At 46.0% G+C, this 23,160-nt stretch overlaps 1 protein-coding gene across 1 annotated transcript in view; it reads left to right on the top strand.

Annotated features, from left to right (window-relative positions):
• TTC28 (tetratricopeptide repeat domain 28) overlaps positions 1 to 23,160 on the top strand; it is a 91,402-nt gene that overhangs the window by 62,489 nt on the left and 5,753 nt on the right. The window contains exons 8-20 of the mRNA XM_042828884.1: positions 697 to 806; positions 1,090 to 1,219; positions 1,629 to 1,847; positions 3,825 to 3,990; positions 6,734 to 6,874; positions 11,859 to 12,003; positions 13,992 to 14,171; positions 15,276 to 15,996; positions 16,629 to 16,753; positions 17,829 to 18,060; positions 18,474 to 18,550; positions 21,372 to 21,501; positions 22,792 to 22,899. Coding sequence (XP_042684818.1) covers positions 697 to 806; positions 1,090 to 1,219; positions 1,629 to 1,847; positions 3,825 to 3,990; positions 6,734 to 6,874; positions 11,859 to 12,003; positions 13,992 to 14,171; positions 15,276 to 15,996; positions 16,629 to 16,753; positions 17,829 to 18,060; positions 18,474 to 18,550; positions 21,372 to 21,501; positions 22,792 to 22,899 — 2,484 coding nt within the window. The remainder of the gene's footprint in view (positions 1 to 696; positions 807 to 1,089; positions 1,220 to 1,628; positions 1,848 to 3,824; positions 3,991 to 6,733; positions 6,875 to 11,858; positions 12,004 to 13,991; positions 14,172 to 15,275; positions 15,997 to 16,628; positions 16,754 to 17,828; positions 18,061 to 18,473; positions 18,551 to 21,371; positions 21,502 to 22,791; positions 22,900 to 23,160) is intronic.

A 23,160-nucleotide genomic window follows, 5' to 3' on the forward strand; every position in this document is an offset into this window, starting at 1 on the left:
GAACTCCTGAAAAACCTGGAAATAATGTTTGTTGCTGAGCTGCATGGTCATGGCCAGGGCTTCCTGTCTCCAGTCTGTGGGAAATGTTAGGTGTATGAGAGGAGGCATCCTTGCTGGCAGCTGGGCCCATCAAGGTGGGAGACTTGGAGTATGATAGAAGGGAGCAGACAAGAAGGTGCTACTGGGAGTGAGACAGGCTCCAAGTTGCTTATGCCAGGATCCTGCCCTCCTCCAAACCATACGGAGCCTACCAGGAAGCTGGGAAAGCTGCTGGGAAACAAACAAGAGATGTGGCAAGAGGCCTCTTGTCTGGCAATGTTTGGTAGTGTAATGTGATTTTGATTAACTGACTGTTAAGGTTTAAATCAGATTTCCTGGTAGGAGCATAGTGTGTGTGTTTCAGGGGAATTAAATTTAACTTCACATGGGGTTGGATCTTGGTCCATGGAAGCGACTGCTCTGCTTAGGCACGTCTTGTGCTGGTGTTGACTGGAGTGTAAACAGCTGCTGCCCAGCACTTCCACAGTTGACATCTCACTGCTCTGCATTGCTGCTGTCTGCCTGTCCTGGGCGCCCTGGAGGCATAGGCCTAACCTGAGCCAGCAGTTCCCAGCAGCAGAGGCAGAAGAAATACTCCACCTGGCTGCCAAAGTGACTTCTCCTCTGAGGCTCCCTCTCATTCTGACTTCTTTTCAGGACTGAGGCTGGCGGAGCAGCTGGGACGCAGAGAAGATGAGGCCAAAATCCGCCATGGTCTCGGCCTCTCCCTCTGGGCAAGTGGGAACCTGGAGGAGTCTCAGCACCAGGTATTCTAAGTTCTGCCCTGTGCTTGCAGGCTGTTCTCCTCTGAGCCTGGTGGGTCAGTTCTGTCCCTGGCGGTGGAATTGTCTGGTGCATCCTGGGGCAAGGTGTACCATGCGCTTAGTACTCTCAGTCCCATGTGCCTTCATCCCAGGTCACCTGCCCTCTGCCAGGAATGCTGACCCCCTGAGGGGCTGCCTAGGGCTGTGGTGGCCTTGGATCCCGCTCTCCCACTAGTGCTGTCTGTTGTATCTGTCAGGGTGTCACCGTGGCTGTTTTCCCTCCCAGCTCTATCGGGCCTCGGCACTGTTTGAAACCATCCGCCATGAGGTGCAGCTGAGCACAGATTACAAGCTGTCACTCTTCGACCTGCAGACATCTTCCTACCAGGCCCTGCAGCGGGTACTTGTCAGCCTCGGTAAGCTGAACTCCAGTCTCATGTGGAGCTGGACTGAAGGTGCAGGGAGGAAGTTCATGATCCAGCCTTCTCTTATTATCTGTCTGATGCAGCACAGCACTGCATTTATTTGCCAGGACAAGAAAAGGTGTTTCCTGCTTTGAATTTCAGGCACCTATGGATTCTTTTCCATGTTTTCTCCATTCATTCTCTTTTCTCTGACTCATTTCCCCATATATCATGTTAGCTCTTGCAGCCAAGATGATCTGTGGGACTGCATACCAGTGTAGTGACTACTCCTTCCAGAAATAAGTGCTGCGATATGTTTCTGCAGGTTTTTGTTCCAATTGAGATAGCAGCTGTTCCTGTTTCTGCACTATGCTGCAAACTGTGTTGATGTCACGTCTGAGAGATGACTTTGTCTTTTCAGGTCACCATGATGAAGCTTTGGCGGTTGCAGAGAGGGGACGAACAAGGGCATTTGCTGACCTGCTTGTGGAACGCCAGACTGGGCAGCAGGACTCTGATCCCTATTCTCCAGTGACAATTGACCAGGTCCTGGAGACAGTGAATGGCCAGAGAGGGCTTGTTCTCTACTACTCACTAGCTGCAGGTTACCTGTACAGCTGGCTGCTGGCTCCTGGGGCAGGTGAGGTGCTTTTTGAAGGTGAGAGTCTATGAACAAGCCTTACAAAATGAAAATTGTACCATTTGCAGCTGGGAAAGAATCTGGTACCACAGATTCTAGAACCCAGGAGCTGGAAACAGTGGCATAACCACAGCAGTAATGACATGGAAGTGCTTATTCACGGTTTTGACACTGACCTGGGAATGGAAATGTTTCGGATGTTTAATATTTCCATTTTCCTATCTCCAGTCTGAATGTTTTTCCCACCTGGCAGAGCAGAGCAGTAATGAGATTCTGACTCTGTTGGCTCTGTGAGAATCTTCTACGCATAAGAACGCCTACTTTAATTATATTTCTATGCTTTAGCCTTTCAAAAGCTTTTGACATTTATCCACTGAAGTGGATTGCAGAAAACAGAAGGGTGTCCCCACTTCTTGATACTCCACTGAACTGCCTGATCCTCTGAATTCCACTTAAATAAATGTGGAAATGCTTATCACAGAGAAGCAAGGAGGATTAATTTGAAGAGGGTTGCTTTTTTTGCAGGCAGCTGTTTTTCATTATCTAATAAAAGCAATGACTAAATTTTCATGAGTTCTTTCTGGATATAATTTAATAATTGCAGCCTTTCACCATAACAAAGCTGAAGAGATAAAAAGCATTATTTAGATTGCATGAAAAATGCTTTGGGAAGGTAAGCAGACATTTATACGTGCCTGATTTCAGATGGAATGGCTGTGATTGGAAAACACTTCTCTTGGGGGTGTTCTGCAGTATTGCCTATGTAAGTTTAGGGTGATGTCATCCTGCTGTGCACCCAATCACTAGCTGGCTCTTTAGTTGTGTGTTTTGCAGAATAAAATGGCAGTAATTCTATAGTATTGAGATTAAGCTGAGTATAATAAATTTGCATGTATCAGAAGTACATCAGCCTCATAGTTAGTCTCCTCCTTGCCCAGCTGATCCTGTAGAAGGGCAGCTGCACTCTCCAGTACATGGGTTTGTGACTGCAGTACTGGATGCACTGTCAGGTATAAGGGAGGAGAGGAACAGTGCTGCTTTGAGCTCCAACATGCAGGTTTCCTCCTGAGCAGCTTTGCTGAGCAGCTCTTCAGTAGTGACTCGACCCCTCCTCATCTTATTAGTACTGGCAGAGAGTGGCAGCCCATGATCCTCTTATCCCACTGGAACCGTGTCCTTAGAGCCTCTTCTCTGATTCTCTGTTCCTGCAGAAGGAGCTGCTTTGCCATTATTCCCCTGCTCTCGCTAACTGATCTTTGCTGCCAATACAAACAGGGCATCCAGAGCAGCCTTTCACTGCTGATCTCAATCTGTGGTACTGTAGAATTAATTGTGTCAGGAAAATTATGCCAGTGTGAGGGGAAGAAGGTTTTATGTGGAGTAGTAGCTGAATTCTTACCAAAACAGCAGTTGTTCTTTGTATTATTTATTCACTTTGAAATGTTAACTTTTAATAATTTACTGTATTTTAATCTATATTTCTTTTTTTGTGTGTACAGCATACTTTTGTGCATAAAAGTGAAGGGAAAAGCCTTTGTGTGACTGCTGTAGTAATAATATTTTTGTTCAGCATTTGAGCCTAGTGTGCTCAATATATGTGATCAGAGACCATTACTAGGCTTTCTTCATAGTCACCTATTGAAATGCGACTCGGGCTGGTAGATGCTTCCATGAAAGATCTGTTTTATAATTCATGTAGGACTGCTGCAAAAGCAAATGCGTTCTGAATACCTCATAAAAGCACTACTCTGCCTTTGTGCCTTTGAGCTACAATCTGCAAAGTGCAAAGCTAGATTTTAAAAACCAAATTGGAATACAGGAGGGCTGGAAATGCTCTGTGGAGACACAGCACAGAGGGCTTTGCCCCAATGGTGCTGGAAATGGCAAATGTTGAAGACTGTGCCGCTTTCCTGGATGGCTGCTGGCAGTGCTTTTCTTTCCCAGTGGAAATAATCTCACAATTCGTGTTCCTTGCAGGTATTCTGAAATTCCATGAGTATTACCTGGGTGACAGCTTGACAGAAAATGCCGGGGATTTCCACGAAGCCAACAGCGTGGCCCTGCAAACAGTAACAAACTCTGCACTGGAGCAGTACATCTCCAGCGTGCGGGAGGCTCTGGGTGTGGATTCCTACTATACCCGGTAAGCTGGAGGTGGCCTTTAAAGCCTTGATTCTTGCTCTCTCAGCAGGAGGCGCTTTGTAACATTCTCGGCTAATGGGCTGAGAAGTCTGAGAACTGAGAGCCGCAGTAGGGGGTGAATTTTTGTTACAGTGACAACAAAATCGCATGTATCAGTCTTCTAAAAGACATGAGGCGCTTTTTTTTCCCCACCTTAGGTTAGAAATTTGCCCAGGAAACTGCCACTCTCTTGCTACACCTCGCTTGCAAATCACCTGTGGGTTTCTGCAACCCTTTGAGATTACTTTAAGCACCTCTGTTACCACTGAAATTCACCTAATCGCTTGAAAACTAATCTGTACTGTCCTCAAGTCTTCACAAAGTGACAGAAGGAAGACAATCCAAATCTCTGTGACACCTGAGCAGTAGAACGTAGCAGTCCATAATCCATGCCATTTTCTTGAGATGGCAGAATGCAAGCAGATTTGTGGCTGTATTTGCCCTGGACAAATGGCAGAGAAGAAGGAAATGAAACCAAACCCCAAAACAGAGAAACCTAAAATAAATCATGCATTGATATCCCAGATAAGAAATGTTGTTGGTTGATACGAGAAAGACAGAAGAGATGTTGAATTGAGATTGGACAGCATGTATCTAGAAGAAAACATATTTGAGCCATTTTCTCTGCTTCATTGCCTTGTTCTCCAAGGAGGGAAGAAACGTCAGAGTGATCTGTGTGGTTTATGTAGGTCTGCAGCTAGGAGACAGATAAAGGGCTTTTGTTCCTTCGTGTTAGCTGCACAGTGATTTTCTCATTCTCTCTGTTAGTTCTGGTGCTGTGTATAAATGTTTTTGTGACCACAGCACTGACCATCCCAAGGTGATGATATAAGACATAAAATTATTTGAGAAATTATATTCTAGTATTCTGAAAGCTCGTGGAGAACATGGTTTTTGCTTCTGTCTCTCTGAGTGCAGTGTTGGAGTCAGGAAGATATTGCCATTGGGGAAGGATAGGCTGTAGTGATTCAGTAAAAGGAGGGTTTCAAGGATGCAGAATTGTGCTCATGTGGACCTTTGTGTTACTCAGGTACTGATGGTATCTATAACAGAGTTTGAGCATGAGCAGATGGGCTGCTGCTGTTGTTAGCAAAATGGTGGCTCTGGCACAGGGAGCTGTCAGGTTCAGGTTAAGCTCTGATCCTCTCTGTCCTCAGTGCAGTGTGAGGTTGCTGTTTTCTGAAGTCATGCAGCAATTTCACAAGGGAATCGTTAGGGTTGTGTCAGCTGAGCTCTGTAAACAAGACAAACTGCTGAGATGAATTTGTGGACAACTCCTAGTATTGAAACAGTCTGAAACCAGAAGCAGTAGGACCTGCACCATGGTGGCGTCTTCCTATTTTTGCTCCTGGAGAGGCAGGGATGCTGTCATGGTGTGCATCATAGGATTTGCTCTGGTAGTTATAGGTTCTGCACTGCAGTCTTGGCTTTGTGCTGAAAAGTGTTCATCACTGCTGGTCTAATTAAGCTGACAAGTAACACATACCTGCAGAAAATGCAGTGTGAGGGAGTTTGATGCCTGCTTGAACTTGTGCTGGGACAGATGTCTTTCTCTTCTGGGGAGCTTGTGGCCTGCTCTCTTAGGTTCATGAACTCAAGATTTTTGCCTCTTCTAAGAGCTCCAAATATTCGTTGTAATACCTAAAATCGTGCCAGGACTCAAGACTGTGCATGCCTGCAGCTGGAGGAAGAACGTGCAGGAGACAGCTGTTGACAGGCTTTTCTTCCTCTCCACGTTCTTTCTTCCCTCCTCTGGCTGTTGTTCAGCTGCCCAGCGTTCAAGTGATTGCCTTTTATCAGGGCTTCTTTGCTCAGGTTATGAGATCACATTGACCTGGAAGTATATTTACAAGATATCTTGTGGTCCATACAGCACCATATGGAGTCGTGCTGTGTTTTACCTTAATTTGATTTATGTGGTTACTATTGGAAAACGTGTCCTTGCAGAAAGGCTGCAAGATGTTAGGAACCCACCGAAAGGAAAGAGAGGTGAGATGCAGGACAGCTTTAGCAGGCAGGAAAACAGGTTTAGCTTAAGTGTGCAAATTCCAAGGCTGGCAATGCACCATGATGTGCAATTTATTTAATTAAAGGAAGGAGTTGCTAAAAACATATGTATAGTAATGTGTTTGCTTCTGTCTTTACGAAGAAATAACTGCTGTTGTTGTTTTGACAGAGATGGTAATTTAGGTGTTAACATCAGGAAATGCAGAATTTAGGAATTTTGGTCTCTCTCTCTGTTGCTGCTGTCCTGGTGTCACGATGGAGTCTTTTTTTATTATTATTATTATTATTATTTTTTGTCTCTGTTTCTTTCCCTGTTTGTATAATAGGAGCATCAACACAGCTGTCTTTTGTATACTGAGCTTTGCCAGTGTAGGGAGCAAGCAGAACTTGGAGTTGTTGTTGTGGAAAGGATGCACTAACGCATGTTCTTAGGCAATTCAAGGGCCAAAGTTGATGTTTCCTGCAAACCTCAGCTTTTCTGTACTGTTCCACAGCTTCAGAAATCGTTACCCATTGCTGGGCGTGGGGATTTGCATCCTGTATTTCTAGTATTGTGTGTAATCCAGGGACAGTTTGACTGTAGCATCTGGTTGAGGTTGTCTGAAATCCAATTTCTCTCAAACTAGCTGAGCATTTATCACAATGCTGTTGTGCTTTCCTGTACCAGTGACTCCTTCACCCTGCTGTTCCCTCTGCAGAGCCTGTGCTAGCAGTGAGACTGAGAGCGAAGCTGGAGATATCATGGACCAGCAGTTTGAGGAGATGAATAACAAGCTGAACTCAATGACTGATCCAACTGGCTTCCTGAGGATGGTCAGCAGGAACAACCTCTTGAACAGGTGAGAATGTAGCACTGCACTTGGAGATCAGCAAGGAGAACGAGTTGTCTTGGTGTGACCTCAGAGTGCAGCTGATGACTTCTGGTGGTCTCGCTTATTCCCCTCTGTTTCAAGCATGCAGAACAGCAAACCATCATGGCTGCAGTAACCATTCATGTGGATATGTCTTCACACATTGATTCTTGTGGAACATTAAGCATCTATCTTGTAAATAAGGTCTGCATCTGAGGATGTGCAGTGGTTACTTTCTCTCCTTCTGAGCAGAGGCATTTCCCTTCGGTCTTTTTTTCTTCTTCCTCATTTGGTGCAGTGAGGATTTCTCCCTTTCTCAGGGAGCCTTGTGTCTCGCTCCTGATGGGACTGGGAATCCAGTGCTGCCTTGTGCTGCACGTGTGTCCAGCCTGGGAGGAGGTACTTGGAAGGTCACCAGGCACTCCACACATAGGTGACCTGTTGAGGCTTGGTTCTGTTGTAGAGGCTCAAGTATTACATGTAAAAGACAAAGAAGCCCTACTAGTCCCTGGAAAGGCATGGGTTCTTACTGCTTCCTTCTTTAAAAATAGAAATTTTCAATAGAAAAGAGGCAGAACAGCAACTGAAAGCATCATTGTGCTTCTTGTGAGACAGAGGGCCACCCGCAGAGACCTTAGACAGGACTCTGTATTTCACTTAGGAGCTCAATAGCTTGGTTTGGAAGAGCAGGGAGTGGCATCTTCATTACATTTCCAGATGAAAGTGATTGCTTAAGGTGACAGCCAGTGAGGACTTGTCAGCAATTGTTAACTGGCATCTTTGTCCTGAGGGGCAGCCACTTCTAATTTCCTCTTCTCCTGGACAAGTTCTATTTCTGACTGGCTGAACACTTGCAGAGGAACTCTGTTTTTGTCCCTGCTGTCTGAGAACTTGGAGCTCTTGGCTTATACGCTTCTTGTGGAAGTACTTGTTTCTGCAGGTTGTAACGAATCATGCTAATTAGCACTAGCTGTGCAGTCTCCACTCATTTTCTACCTCTTACAGTGTGCTCAGGTCTCAGTCTTTCGCAACACTGCTGTTGAAGGCAAGCATTCAAAATGAAAATTGAAAACAGAAATTTTCCAGTGTCACCACTCCCATAATGGAGAGATCTTGCATGATGCAACCGAGGGGTTTTGGCTGGGTCTGTGCTCCAGCATGGATTATGAGCATGGGGTACCCAGACCTTTCTCAGCTGGAAAAGAAAAAAACAATCAGCCTGCAGTGCAGTGAACAGTCACTGGAGCCTGTGAGCTGCAGTAACAGCATCCCATGAAACTGGGAGCTGCTTGTTGGTGCTGACAACTGGCCTGCTTTTTTTCCCCCTCAATCCACTTACGTATCTGTTCATGCTACTGTAGTGATAGTGAGCTATCAGTACTGCTTAGATCAGAATCAAACAGACAGACCCTCCAGGGGTGTGCATGCCCCACCAGTGATGAAGGTCTGCATAGAGGAGAGGTTAAGAGAGATAAAGGGAACAGGCAGCATTTCTGTGCCCTGGCCTAGAGCTTTGATGAGAAACTGTGAGCTCTCTGACTTTGAGTCAGTAACAGAACTGAATAGTTAGCAAAGTATAAACTTAATCTTCCAGCTTCAGTCTCCAGCTCCCTTCTGTTGTGTAATTGTTTTTCTGCCAGCTAATACTGCCATGAGGTCATGCAGCTGGAGGTCAGTGGTGAGTGAATTGTTGCTGCTGTAGTGCTTCAGATGGTAGTAAGTAATACTGTAGCTCACAAACTGTGCTTGAAGGTATGGGCTCTGTTTGCCTTGGCTTCTGTGCTGCAGGGCACAAAGAGGAGTAGGGCCTGCTTGGAGCCAAGAGTAAGAGTTTGCCTTTCCTGCTGCCAAGGCAGGCCTTGCATTCCTATTTGGGGCCTGAATGCAAAGCTCACATGTTTTGGATTCTCGAGGGAGTTTGCATGGCATGAGGCCAGTGCAAGTTCTTTCACGCACAGGAATTGCACGTGTTGTTAAGAACCCATGTCAAAATGAGGCCCTGAGAGATGCTGGAACTATTTGGAGCCATCCAGTCTCCATTTCTAGTGATGAGCAGGTGACTGAAAGAAACCCCTTGGTTTGGGTGAGTGTCTTCTGGCTGCTGTTGTCAGGTAACCTGGTGATTCTGACTTTTAAGTAGAGAGTAATATGATTATTATTTTTTCTTTTGGCAACTCTGCTTAGAAAGAAAGAATACTTGGGTTTGGCAGTTGAAGTTAAGGAACTTCTGAGAAAAAGTGGACTTCAGAGGAGAAAGGAGCACTGCAGGGGCACTGCAGTGATTTCAGTGACTGCCTGAGCTGCTAATGTCACTGATAGAGCACTGATGTGCAACAACTACTGGGTGTTGGAGACAGCTGTGGCTGCTTGAAAGCATCCACAGATTGTTCATATCTGAACATTTCTGGAGCTTCACACTGCTTGGTACTGTGGCTGTGTCAAGATGCTGAATTTGGACATGGGGCTGCATCTCTTGGAAAGAGCTTTTTTGGACAGGCTTGCCAGATCTGGATGTCCATTCTTGGACATTCAAGCCTGACAGACAATAAGTCTTATACTGAACCATTCTGAATGGCTCTGCAAGGCCATGAGTGGAATTTGTCTTGTCCAGAGCCCTAATGGGTGCCAAGACAAGAGCAGACCTGTGCTGACTGCAGTACAAACTCTGCCTCCAGCCTTAGCCCAGCCACATTGACCCTCTGCAAGCAGAGCCTGTTCCTCAGAGGCTTACAGGATAAATTAGCCTTAGCTCAAGGCTTGTGTGATGAGGGTTTTCTCTTCCATTCTCAGAGATTCTCAGGGGATCACTGCTTTGTTCCTGCATCTTCAAGATAAAGGGAAGAAGCAGAGTTAACTGACATGCAGGCATTCCTGAGCCCCAGTTTGTTGTTTGCTCTGCTTGCTGCAAATCACCATTGCCTTGTACAAAGGGTTGTAAATAAGCAACACTGTGCAGTCTGTGCAGACTCCAAGTGATATTTATTGTTCCAGAAATCAGGGGAGGGAACACAGCAAAAGCAGGGTTGAAGTGCTCAGCCCTGCGGCTGTGCAGCATCCCAGAAGCCAGTGCTGGGGCTTTGGAGAAGCGTTTGACTGAAAAATTCCAAAGTCTCTTTCATTACGCTGAAATCACTGGGAGGTGGACCCTGTACAGGCCCTGGAGAGCTGCTCCTTTGTACTCTTTTGGGAAGAAAGGGAGAGAGGGCTCCAGGTTCGATCTGCCTGCTGCAAAAGATGTCAGTCAGCCTCCCACTATGGATTTTCTCACTCTCCTTTGTGTACACACACACAAAGGATGTGAAAGATTTGTGACGCTCCTTTGATTTTATTTTAATAAAAAATCCTATTTGAGCGGTGAAGGGATAAATCCAGATTTTCTTGGCTGTGCAAATAAGGTGAAGGGGGCTCTACTCATTAGAGCAATCAAGCTCCTATCCCCTGCAATAAATTAGTCAGTGAAAATGGCTCCAGTCCATCCCTGGAAGACGGGACTGTGAGTGCCACCTGCTGGCACATGGCTGCACCCTGGGAAGGTCGGAGCTGTTGGGCTTGGTCCAGAGCTCTGCTTGCTGGCTGGTTCCTGGACAAGCAGCAGAATATCCCTGCCATTCCCTGCTGCTATATCCGATGGAATATAGTGGAGGAATCTGCTGTACAGAATCCACAGCATCAGACAATCACAGAATCAGTGGGATGGAAGGGACCTCTGGAGATCACCTGGTCCAACTTTCAGGTTGGGATAGCACAGTTTTTATTTGCTGGTCAGATTCTAAAGCCTGTGTTTGATAGTCTGGAAACAGCGGTGCTCTGCAAAGTGTGCTCAGCTCAGTCAGCTGCTGCAGAGGGCTCTTTTGGGGAGAACACAGTGCTGCAAGAAGTAAAACTGAGGAACAGAAACAAGGAACAGAGACAAGGGGAGTTGTCCAGGGAGAGCAGCTGCAGCTCAGGGACAGGTGAGCATCGGTTGGTGGGTGGGAAGCACTTGTGTTGTGCATCATATATATAAAACCACAATTACTATTTTTTTTCTTCCTTTCCTGTCTTAAATAGTTTTTATCACATCTCAAGGGTTCTACTTAGGTGTTTTTTTTCTAATTCTCTCCCCTATCCCATTGGAGTAGAGCAGTGAGTGAATGGCTGTGTGGAGCTTTGCTGCCTGCTGGGTTAAACCACAGCACACCTAACGTGCTGATGAGGTGTGAGGGTTTGGTTGTGAGTCCGGGAAGCTATAGCTGCTTTCCTGTCATATAGATTGGCAAAGCCACATGGCACTGGAAAGTATCTGAGAGTTGGAACAGTGCTGCACTTCCCGGAGATTAGGAAGGGAAGGAGGCTTTCTCTGTGCAGCAGCATCAGAGCATGATGTAGGCTGGGGTTACAAGGAATACTCTATCAGGTGCTTTTGGCCCCATGGGGACAATGAGGCCCTCGTGGGTGGCTTTTTATGCCAGAGATGTTGTTTTCGTTACCAGACAGCCCCAGTGGTGACTCTGGTTGCACTTCAGGCCTCGTAGTACTATTACTGTAAAACATCTCATTTCCCTCCCTTCCTCTTTTTTAGGGGCCCACCTGTTAAAACTTTCTGGAAAATTGTCCTTTTCATATAAAATGGTTGTCTATGGCACCATGCCAAGGATAACCTTTCTGGGGAGCACAGCTGCTGGATTAGACAGACCAGATTGGGGCAACTTCATTTCCTCCTCGGGGCCATAACTTTTCGTACCCACGCCATCTCAGGCTCCTCGGATTGCTGGTGTGTGATGAGGCCTGGCACCAGCCTCATTGCTGTCATGGTGCATTGTGGTGTGAAGCTGAATGAGAGAATAAAACCCTGGTGTGAAGCATCTTACAGAGCGCAGTGCTCTGCTTGGACAGACTGGGACTGGCTCTTTGTCGGTTTTGTGAAGTCAGGGCAACCTACTGTGGACCTCAAGTCTCTGAAACTAACCTCTCTCTTGCCTTTATCCCACAGGAGCAGTCAGAGCATGACCAGTCTGTTCAGCAGTACCGTGTCTCCTGTTAAGGATGGGACATCTTCTCTTCCAAGGAGGCAGGCTTCCTTCACCAAACCCCCGCTCCGAGCGCTCTACGACTTACTGATAGGACCCATGGAAGGAGTAAGCTTCTAGATGTAGAGATTTGCTTATGGAAACTCCCTGTCACTTGGAAAGCTGAAACCCAGGGGTTGTTCCTGAGGCATGACGCCTTCAGCTTGGTCTTCCCAAATGAGACTGAATATACTGGGAGGGAAAACAAAGAATCACTTCCACTCAGCTGCCAAAGTGTATTGCTTTTGATGAAGGAAGTGTGTCCCTGATTGCTAATCCTAATTGGCAAACTTGGCAGATTCACCGAGGAGCAAATAGATCAGGAAGAGTGAAAGACTGTTAAAAGTATGGAAAAAAAAAACAGGCAAACTGAAAATTCTGCTAGGTGTGTGTCACTCTGGCTCAGGTGCTCTGATTCTGTTGCCAGTAGAATTGGAGCAGTAGGTAAAATGGAGTATTTATTAAAAATAAAAAGCAAACAAACATTTCTGGAAAACGACCCCCTGGTGAGAAGCTACTGCTTGTCAGCTTGGGCTCTGCAAAAAAGTGGCAAGGCTGAATGGGAGCTGTGGATTTAGCTGCAGAGCACGCATCCTGGTTCAGTACAGACAGCCAGTGCTGGGCAAGCATCCCTTGGGGCTGCTGGTGTTGTAAACAGCGTGTCAGGCTGCAGCAGACATGGCTCACAGGATGGCTCCTGAGGCTGCTGCGTGTCAGGGATGGCCCTGCATCCTTGTCTGCAGTCTGTGGGCAGGATAAGCTCAAAAGCTGTAAGGAGGGAAGGCAGAACAGCGAGAGGTCAATAACTGTTCTTAATTCCTTTAATATGTAATTTTTCTCATCTTTCAGCAGTTTTTTTCCCCCTTCAAAAGCCAAAAAGCCATTGAAAGCACCTCAGTGTCTCTCTTCAGCTTCCTACTGTTTGACACTCTCTAGTGTAGCTGACGTGTTTTTTGGCATTTCTGACTCACTCCCAACTCCCTTTGGAGGGAAATCACCAGATTGAAACTTCTGTTTCTTAATAATGTTCATTCATCTTTGCTGCTGCCTGAGAGCTGAAGCTTGAGACCAACTGCAAATTCCTGTTGTTCTCTGATTGGTGGTGAGATGGGGTCAGTGTATCTCAAATTAATCCTTAGCTATCAATGCATCACGGTGCAGCCTGGAAGTCTGCTCCAGCTAGACCCTGAGCAGTGGAGGGAGGAATCGTGTTAGGACCAGGGTGTGTACTGATACAAGTAGTGACATTCACCCTCAAACTGCACAATAGTCATTCATTTTCTGTTGGATGGTGATTATTTGGTGTGTATGCACTTCAGGGTTTTCTGATGTTATTCATCTATGCCATGCTGTAAAAGTTTGTGTTTCCATTTGTGGCAGCAGCTCACTGCTGATAGCAAAATAAAGATTATTCTGTCTTCTCTTAAATGGGGGCTGAGCTGAAATAACTTTGCTCTAAAGCGCGGATTTCAAACAGATTAACATCTGATAAATAGAAGAGCGTTAGAACATGAGTGATATTTCTTCCAAAAAGAATCTAACTAGATCCACAGAGGTTTTGTGAGGTTATTATTCATGAAATGGTGCTTGTTTGAAAATACGCTTCCTGTTCTGTTGAAGCCCTTGAATTTCTAGATCAGAAGAGCCCGAGTAGCTGTTTTTCTGATGTCAAAACAGATAGTTGCTGCATCTGATGGAGATGAAATCATTTAAAATTAAAATTCTCCTAAGAACAACAGTCCTACATGTTAGATCCTTGCCTCCATCCTGCAGCGCACGCTGCAGAGTGATCTTGTCTCTGGGAACATGGAGCAGCCTAGAGGGGAACAGAGCAGCACAGGCTGAACTGGTTAGCTCCAAAGCTATGTCAGAAGAACTGTCTCTCCTAAGCCTGCGCTGAAGCTTTCATCTTCAAAGAAACAACTTATTTACCAGGACTAAGTAGTGCTGCTTCTCTGCCTTAAAGGTGTACGATTGCCTAGAAACGTAATGACAGTTTGCATCCGAATCCTTGAGACTTCTTTGGAGCTTACTAATTCTATCTCTTTGCTTTTCAGGGCTTGATGCATTCCAGTGGGCCCGTTGGCCGTCACCGCCAGCTGATCTTGGTTCTGGAGGGAGAACTGTACCTCATTCCTTTTGCTCTCCTGAAGGGCAGTTCCTCCAATGAGTACCTCTATGAGCGCTTCAGCCTCATTGCAGTACCGTCCATCCAGTCGCTGAATCCCAGCTCCAAGGTCTGACACTGCATTTTAAAACCTCCCTCTCACAGAACCTCCCCCCCCCGAGGTATAAGTTCCTATGTGTGCAGGAATAGCAGCAGCTCTGCCTTCCTACACAATAGAAATAGCAAATGTGCCACCTTCCTGTGGCACTCCCAGGGCAGATGAGCATGTCGAGCACCCCAGGTGCAGAATATTCTGGTATAGTTTCTGCAGTACAGAATCACAACCAGACATGGCAGGAAGTACAAGGGGAATCGGATATCCTCCTGTGAAGGGCAGCATATCCTGGGTTGTGGGCAAACTGCAGAAATGTAGGTGTTTGTGACACACACTGAGCTTCCTTGGTGAATTAACTGCCTGATCACATTCCTAGTTACGTTTCCTTACTTCTCAGATTTCTGTGTGGAGAAGGACACTGATGTCTCATGACAGTGAAGCCATAAGTCAAAGCCGATACACTGGCAAACCTTGCCGAAATACCTTCATGCTGATGCATGGCAAACACTGTCAGCTTTTCTAAGGCCTGTGTCTCCAGGGAGAATATCTTAAGTCACATCTCTTTTGCTGAGCAGTGTTAACACTGCATGTCTTGCCTTGCATTGGGTTAAATGCAGTCACTGGAACAGCAAAAAGGTCTGAATATTTTCTCTGTTACTGATGGTGGGCATTAAGGATTTCTGGTCAGTGTCAGGCCCCAGTAATCAGTTGCACACAGCACCATGCTGCTGGCAGTGGACCTGCTGATCCTTGAAATACAGGTGCTAGAAAGCAGGTGGTTGGTGTTTACAAATATTCCTCCCTTAAAGTGGGAAGCTGGGATCTTCTTTGTATGTTTAGCTCTCCTGCAGCCCTCCAGGATGACCTGGGCTATGTATATTCCTTTCTGTTTTAATCTATTTATTAACCCAAGAAGTGGGGATAGAAATCCTGACTGTCCTAAAGTGGAGATATTCCTTGGGATATTTCAATGGAAAAAACTAATGAAATGCAGAGCTTTTTTAATAATTACAATGTCCAAACTTCTGTTTATAACAAGGAGACAGATTGCTTTGCTAGCAACACCTCAACAGACAGATCTCTGAGCCACGTTTTTGCTTTCTTTTTCTCTCTATATAGTCCCATGGAAAGAAGAATACTTCTGCTTACTCCAGTTCTACCTCAATGGCAGCTGTCATAGGAAATCCCAAGCTCCCTTCAGCAGTTATGGATAGGTGGCTGTGGGGACCTATGCCCTCTGCAGAAGAGGAAGCATATATGGTATCAGAGTTACTTGGCTGCCAACCCTTAGTTGGCAGTGCAGCAACAAAAGAGAGAGTCATGAGCGCCCTCACTCAGGCAGAGTGTGTCCATTTTGCAACACACGTCTCCTGGAAGCTTGCTGCTTTGGTCCTGACACCCAACACTGACAGCAATCCAGCCAGCAGCAAGAGTTCATTTGGGAACCCCTACACAATTCCAGAATCCCTTCGCATGCAGGATGATGCCAGTGATGTGGAGAGCATCTCAGACTGTCCTCCTCTCCAGGAGTTTCTGCTGACTGCAGCTGATGTCCTGGATCTGCGGCTTCCTGTAAAATTAGTGGTTCTTGGCTCTTACCAAGAATCCAACAGCAAAGTCACTGCTGATGGAGTCATTGGCTTGACAAGAGCATTCCTGGCTGCTGGGGCTCAGTGTGTCCTAGTGTCCCTCTGGCCTGTTCCAGTGGCTGCATCCAAAATGTTTGTACACGCCTTCTATTCCTCCCTCTTAAATGGGATGAAAGCCAGTGCAGCTCTTGGTGAAGCAATGAAGACTGTACAGAGCAGCAAGCAGTTCTCCCATCCATCCAACTGGGCAGGTAGGAGGAAGCTGTCTTGATAATCTGTGATTTTTAGGAAGGGCTCTTATTCCAGAGAGTTTGAATTAAGTAAGAATTGGTGCTTGCAGGTAGATGGGAGCAGCATGTTCCCTGTGCTCACACAGAACTCAGCCAGTGTTTCAGGCCCTAATTCATCTGAGTGTGACTGAATGTCAGTGTCAGGGAGAAGTGTTGGTATTTCACTGTATAGTAAATGGGTTGTGGATTTAATATAATCTAAGGCAATTGCAAGGTGAAGTGTTTCATCACAATTGTTCCATGACTGCAAAGAAGTAATGTGCAATACAGCCACTCATTCAGTACATGTTTGAGATGTGTAGGGGAACACTTAACCAAAAGACAGGATAATTCCACTTGTTTGAGCAGGAAAACAGTATTGGTTTAGTAGAGGATGACAAGTAAGAAGCATCCAGAAGCTTTTTGAAGTTCAGTCTATAGAACTGGGCAGTGAGTGGACAGTAATCATGCAGGGTGCAATAAAACATTATGTCATTAATCTGAGCAGGCAGAAGTTATCTGCTTCTGTTTTGCATGTTTCCAGTAACAGAGGTTCTCAGTCTGTCTCATTTCTGTCTCAGCTTTCAGTAAGTCTCTTCTTCTGAACCCTGCAGGCTTCATGCTTATTGGGAGCGATATGAAGCTGAACAGCCCCTCTTCACTGGTAGGACAGGCCCTGACTGAGATTCTGCAGCATCCTGAAAGGGCACGGGATGCCCTGCGTGTCCTGCTCCATCTGGTAAGGGAGGCAATGCTGCAGCACCTGGCAGGCATGGGAGGGGGGCTTGCAGTCTGTGTTGTAGAGAGGTGAATCTTTGAGTGAAGAATGGAAGGAGAAACATCCTGGTGTGTAATAGGTCACACTGGGATGTGAAGCTTCAACCCTTCTTTCATACTGTAAGTCGTTATCTTGCTAAACCAGTCGGTGTAAGAAGAATGGGATACCTAAAGGAGACTCCAGAGGAGATATGAAGTCCTCTGTTGTGTCATGACAAGAATCTTTCCCAGTCCCATCTGGTTTCCATAAGGTGTTGAATTGGGTCTATGCTTCAAAAAAGAGGATATCGTTGGGGTTAATTGTTTTGACAAGGAAAATTGCTATGGACATTGCAAGAAAGCAGTCAGAGGGGTGCAGAGCTAGTGACTGAGGTCTGTGGGCAGACTTGGAGATGAGAGACACTTCTGTTCCCACATGTGCCAGTAGTCTGCTGTGGGGAGCGCCAGGATGGAGGCCAAGCTGCCAGATGATGAGGACACTCTTTCATGACTTGTAGTGCTTTTTTTTTTTTTCCTTTTTTTTTTTTTTTTTTTCCCCAGTATGTCTTCTGTAGTCCCACAGGAATGTGGAGTATCCATGAGAGGATGGAAACTCATGAACATTGCTAGTCATTCCACTTACTGGGTTTTGTGGCCACTTTCCTCTTGTTACTCCTTACCATATAGCTCTGCGCGCTCTTGCCTGCTAATGAACAGTGTACTTAAGAGGCTGGAACCTGAGAGTGAGTCATCTTGAGCAGACAGATGCCACTGCCCGCTTACTGGAAATGGTCACAGTCAGGCTGGTACTTTGTTCCTGTGGCATTAATTCACCCAGTGTCCCAGAGCACAGTGGTGCTCGTCACAGTGATTTTAAAGCTGTGGGTGCTGAGCTGCTGGAACCTCTGTTTTCAGGGGCGTTTAGTCTTCTGTGTGCCACAGGTCCATCGCCAGTCTTGCTGCCCTTCAGCCCACTGTTGCTGCCTCTTTACTGTGTAAAACAATGTTGCTAGTAAAAATCTCTTCTGTAGTGAGCTAACGCTGTATTTTCCTCACAGGTGGAGAAATCATTGCAGCGAATCCAGAACGGGCAGCACAACTCCATGTATACTTCCCAGCAAAGCGTGGAGAATAAAGTTGGAGGTATCCCAGGCTGGCAGGCACTGCTCACAGCAGTGGGGTTTCGCTTGGACCCTCCAGCCAGCGGCCTGCCAGCAGCAGTGTTCTTCCCCACCTCTGACCCTGGTGAACGACTGCAGCAGTGCAGCAGCACCATACAGTCACTCCTAGGTGAGAAGCAGGCTCTGTTCTCCTGTGTCTAAGCAGACATTTACCTTTTCCTGCCTTTCTTTGGTGTAAGCCTGCAGAACGATGCTGCTGGTCTAGGTTTCTACGATAATGAAGTGAAAGCATTTAACAGAGTAGCGGTTCTAGAAGTAAATGTTAACTGAAACTGTTGTAGATTGAAATCATTTACTCCTGGGTCCAGTATTTGAGATGTATGATGTCTCTTCCCTTCTTTTATAATCAGATGCAAGGTTGGGGAAAAAATTATTTTGTAGAAATTGCTGCTGTTTCCAGAATGATTCAGCTGGGGAGAGGGGTTCTAGGAATTAGCTGGAGTTGCATCCCATTCAGGTTGCTACATTCCAAGCAGACAATAAACAGGTTTTGAACAATCTGTTTCTGCTGGTGTTTTCCAGGTTTGCCTAACCCTGCACTTCAGGCACTTTGTAAACTTATCACAGCTTCAGAAACAGGAGAACAGCTCATCAGCAGGGTAAGTGGGAGGTTTTTCTCCGGTACCAGTTTCCAAATGGTTCATTCCAGGTCAGTAAATTCAGAAACACACAGTGGTTTATGCTGTGGTTTATCAGCCTCGGAGGCCAAAACTCTGCATTTCCCTGTTTGTGTGAATGAAAGTGTGTGTGGAGAACAGAAAAAGATGAGCATATTACTGGGTTGCATGGCTTTGGATCTCACAGATCAGTGAAAGTGAAAACATGATACGTTCTGTACAGTGAGGGAGAAGCAAAATGTGGAAAATGAGAGGTAGAAGCACTACTTTTTGACCTATCCAGACTAAACATCTGTATCCTATCCAGGGCCTGTGTTGGCTGATTTTGTACTTGTAGTTCAGAGAATGTCTGACTTTGGGTGATGCCAGGATCTTAGAACTTATTGAGCCAATGTTTTTTTCTGGTATGAGTACTCATAGCTCTGCTGCAAGAATTCACCTAATTCAAGAGAGATGCAGTGCCAACCTGTGGCCATGGCACTCCCCTGTACCCCAACCCTCCCCACTTCCTTCACACTCTTCCCTTTTCCCTGTTTTTGTAGCATGCCTAGAAGAACCTAACCTCACTCTGTGCCACCAGCCTGGCTAGCTTTCCCTTACATGTTTCTTACTGTCCCGATGGCTCCTCTAATAAGGTTTATCTTGATCATTTGCTTGCTTGAGTAAATGAACACACTAAGCATTGTGGACAGGTGAACAGCAGAGTATTTCCCCCTTTTCCCATGCAAAGATATTATGGGGAAGTACCATGGAAAGTCACTGGGATTTCCTCTGTGTGGTTCTAGAGTGCTCTCATTCACACTATGGTGTTGAGTTTGTACAGAATGCAAAATAACAACTCCAGCTTTGTTGTTATCTGTTAAGAAGCTGCTTTGGAGGTCAGATAGACTATGTCTGCTTCAAGGAAATAGTTCCTTGTCACAAGTTATAGTAGCACAAGGGATATTTCTGATGACTTGTCCTTCATGGTATTTTGCTGTCTTGCTTTGGCTCTTTTGATAGTGGCTGAGACTACTATTGTCAAGCAGCAGGATTATTTTTTCCTCCTTACCACCAGAGGGAGGCTTGCTGTAAATGGGATGTGATGAGGACAACATTCCAGTACATCTGTATGTTTGACTGTCCATGAGATTACTTCACAATTGTCTTCTTGCCTCAGACAGTTAAATCACCCAGGGAAGAATGTTCAGACTGGCAGGAATATTGCATTGCTTCTGCAAATGTTCTTGAGTAGCCCAAGCCACAGGCAGAATTTCCATTTGCACAATAACCTGCCTAGTTATAAGTTCAGGATTTCTCAGCTGAACTCTCACAACTTCTGCTGCTACTTGCTGGCCTTGCCTCCTTCTCAGCAGCTCAGTTGGTGAGCAGCAAAGGCGCAGCCTGTCCCAAAGGAGACAAGACTTTGCACAGAGCTGAAGCGTGAACACTTTCAGCTGTTGCTTTCATCTGTCTTTCCAGTAAGGGTGATTGGTGTCGTAAGGGAGCAGGTGCTCTTGGTGTCAGTGAAACAGTGACACGGGCAGTCTAATTTTGTGCTCTGGATAGAAAGTGCTTATCTTTAGTACAAACTGGAAGGCTGGAGCCACAGTAGGCATTGATGACTGTTTTAAATGCCTGTAATGTATACCAGATAAAAGAATAGAAGGGCTTGTTTTGTGTTCAGCCTTCTGCCAGAATGTGGGTTGGCCTGGGTATGTGCCTGCCTTCTGTCTGAGCTGACTGCAGTGAGCTGGGCATTCCCAGATTCCAGCTGCCTCTTCCTACACTGCTGGGCTCCTGATTCACAGCTCAAGCCATTTCCATTGCTCCCTTCTTTCTCAGAATAGAGCATCTTGCAGTCAGGATGCTTGTTTGCATGTGGATGTGTCGCTGCACTGCGGGGCTCCCTGTCACAGGCATTTTGTAGCACAGAGTAACCTGTGTTCTTTTCTCCTCTCTTTTCCTTCCTTGTTATCTGCTGCCTGAAGGCTGTTAAAAATGTGGTGGGAATGGTGAGTATATTACATGCACAGGGGAATGACACTGCTGTGCAGGATTAAAGCCTTGGTTGCTGCAGAGCCATTTCCCTGAGCTGCAGGGTACCATCTTCACCCTGCTTTCAGGCCTGGAATTTTCCCCATGGTGCTAATGTGGAAAAAGACTGTGTAAGCTTTTGTGGGTTGGAAGAGATGGGTGGTCCTGAGGTATCTGGTCCCCAGTTAATGATTTTCCATCCTTCCTGCCCTGGCTGTGTTTTTGAGTTAGATGAGGCCCTGGCACCTTAACTTGTGTCAGATCTTCATAAACACATTTTTTTTTCTCAATTTTACTACTCCTGTCCTTTGGGCAGTGTTGAGTAAATTCACTCCTGGAAGGCAACGGAGATATTACGAAAGTCCTCCATAGCTTCATGTGACTTGTTCTGCCCAGTTAAATGCTGAGAGTGAGTTTTCTGGGTTTCATTTAAGGAGTATTGCTCAGTCATGGTATGGGCTTTAGCAAATGTCTGTGAGCAGCCCCTTTGCTTTCACTTCCCATGCATTCCTGCTGTGCTTCTCCTTACTCAATTTCCACTGACCACACCCCAGCCCTCTCCTTTGTTCTGTCCCTTGATGTGCTGCTGTTCAAGTGTGTCCATAATTGCTGTCCCTGGACTGTTCTCTCTGCTCAGATCTTTCATCTCACTGTTCTGTTCAGGAGCAGCAGCTGAATGTATGAATGTATTGGTGAGGGGCTGTCAGCATGCATTTCCTCAGGTGCGACGGTCAGAAAAGCAGTGATTTGATTTGTAAGGAACGGATGATGTTTGTATTATTTTCAGCTGCATCAAGTCCTGGTTCAACTTCAGGCAGGCGAGAAGGAACAGGATTTCTCCTCTGCACCAATCCAGGTTTCTATCAGTGTCCAACTCTGGAGGCTTCCTGGCTGTCACGAGTTTCTGGCAGCTCTAGGTAGGAAAACACTTCTTTCCTTATCTGTCTGAAGCTGGTGCTGGTGTCTCATACGGTGGCTTGAAGCAGCGATGAGGCTCACAGCTGTAGATTTGTTTGTCTGGGTTCTCTTTGGTCTCTGCATCTCTGGATGTGGTCCTTGACTGCTCAGTACTGCATGGCCAGTTCACGTGCACCCAGCTCCCGTTTACAGGTTGGTCAGTGATAAACAGCTTTTTCTGTCACGCACCAGAACGTCTCCTGAGTCAACAGAAGGTGGATTTCAGGGTTTACAGCAAATCGGTGCTGTTTTAATTTTAGAATCTGGTTCTCCTGTTGTTCATAATGAATACTTGAGTTTGCTTCTGACTTCTTACCTGAAAGTGAACCAGTCATTCCTTTGACTGGGCAACCTGTGCAATGGGCCAGGATAGGGTTGCCAGGGTGGTAGTATGTACCAGGATCTGCATCCTGCAGAAAACATAGATAAGATCTAAATATCTGACTAGGTTTTATTCTGACTTGGACCTGCAAAGGCTTAGGGGAAGGGCACTGCAGGAAAGTGGCAACATGGTGGAAAGAGATGTCCAAGAAGCCTGAAGAGCTCATAAAAGCCAGGCAGTGCTTGTCCCACACATTTATGCCTCCTGCTGCCCAGGCCTTGTTTGGTAAACTCCGTGGTCTCTGTTCTTCACAGAGTCACAGAATGGCCCGGGTTGGAAGGGACCTCAAGGATCACGAATCTCCAACCCCCTGCCACATGCAGGGCCACCAACCTCCCCATTTTGTACCAGACCAGGCTGCCCAGGGCCCCTCCAACCTGGCCTTGAACACCTCCAGGGACGGGGCACCCACAGCCTCTCTGGGCAGCTGTTCCAGCACCTCACCACTCTCTCTGTAAAGAACTTAACAGGGCCTTTCCTGTGAAAAAAAACCTGGATTAATGAACGAATGCTGCAGGCATGTGGGGCCCTGCCCTGAGGTGCATTTAGTCCATCATTCCCTGATAATTCCATATAATTTGCAGCTAAAATACTGAGCAGTGTGTATCAGTTTGGACTGGTGTGCTTTGTGTATGTCCAAGTGTTTGCAGCCCAACTCCATAGTGCTCTTGTGAAGGTCTGATGAATAGTAATAAGAGCAAACCAGATACTGCAGATGAAGAGATGTCGTTCCAGGGCATTGCAGAATTTAATGTCTCTTTGAATTTAATGTCTCTTTGTTCTGTGTGTGTTAAAAATAAGATGATGCTTGTTTAGAACATAGGATCTTTTTATGAATTGTGGCTTTTTACTCCTTGTTCTGCTACAGGTTTTGACCTTTGTGAAGTGGGGCAAGAGGAGGTGATTCTGAAAACTGGGAAACAAGCTAATAGAAGGACCATGCACTTTGCTCTACAGTCCTTGCTGGCACTTTTTGGTAAAGCTACTTAGAGTAGTTTTTGCTCGTATGCTGTCTGATGATTTGATCAGAATGAATTCCATTGAACTCTCACACTCGTTCCTTTTGCAGACATCACACATTCATCATCATACATGCAGCACAGGCCATGCATCATTTAACAAGTGCAGCAGATGTTTTTTTCATGTTAAAAACAACATTCAGATTTGCCTGAAGTCAAAGTTAGGAGTACACACCAGCAGCTGGAAGATTTTGAGATATAAAATCCTAATCAATCAG

Source organism: Centrocercus urophasianus, unplaced genomic scaffold (assembly GCF_019232065.1).
Source record: "Centrocercus urophasianus isolate 14NV4802_14NV808 unplaced genomic scaffold, USGS_Curo_1.0 seq_30, whole genome shotgun sequence".
NCBI classification, from domain to species: domain Eukaryota; kingdom Metazoa; phylum Chordata; class Aves; order Galliformes; family Phasianidae; genus Centrocercus; species Centrocercus urophasianus.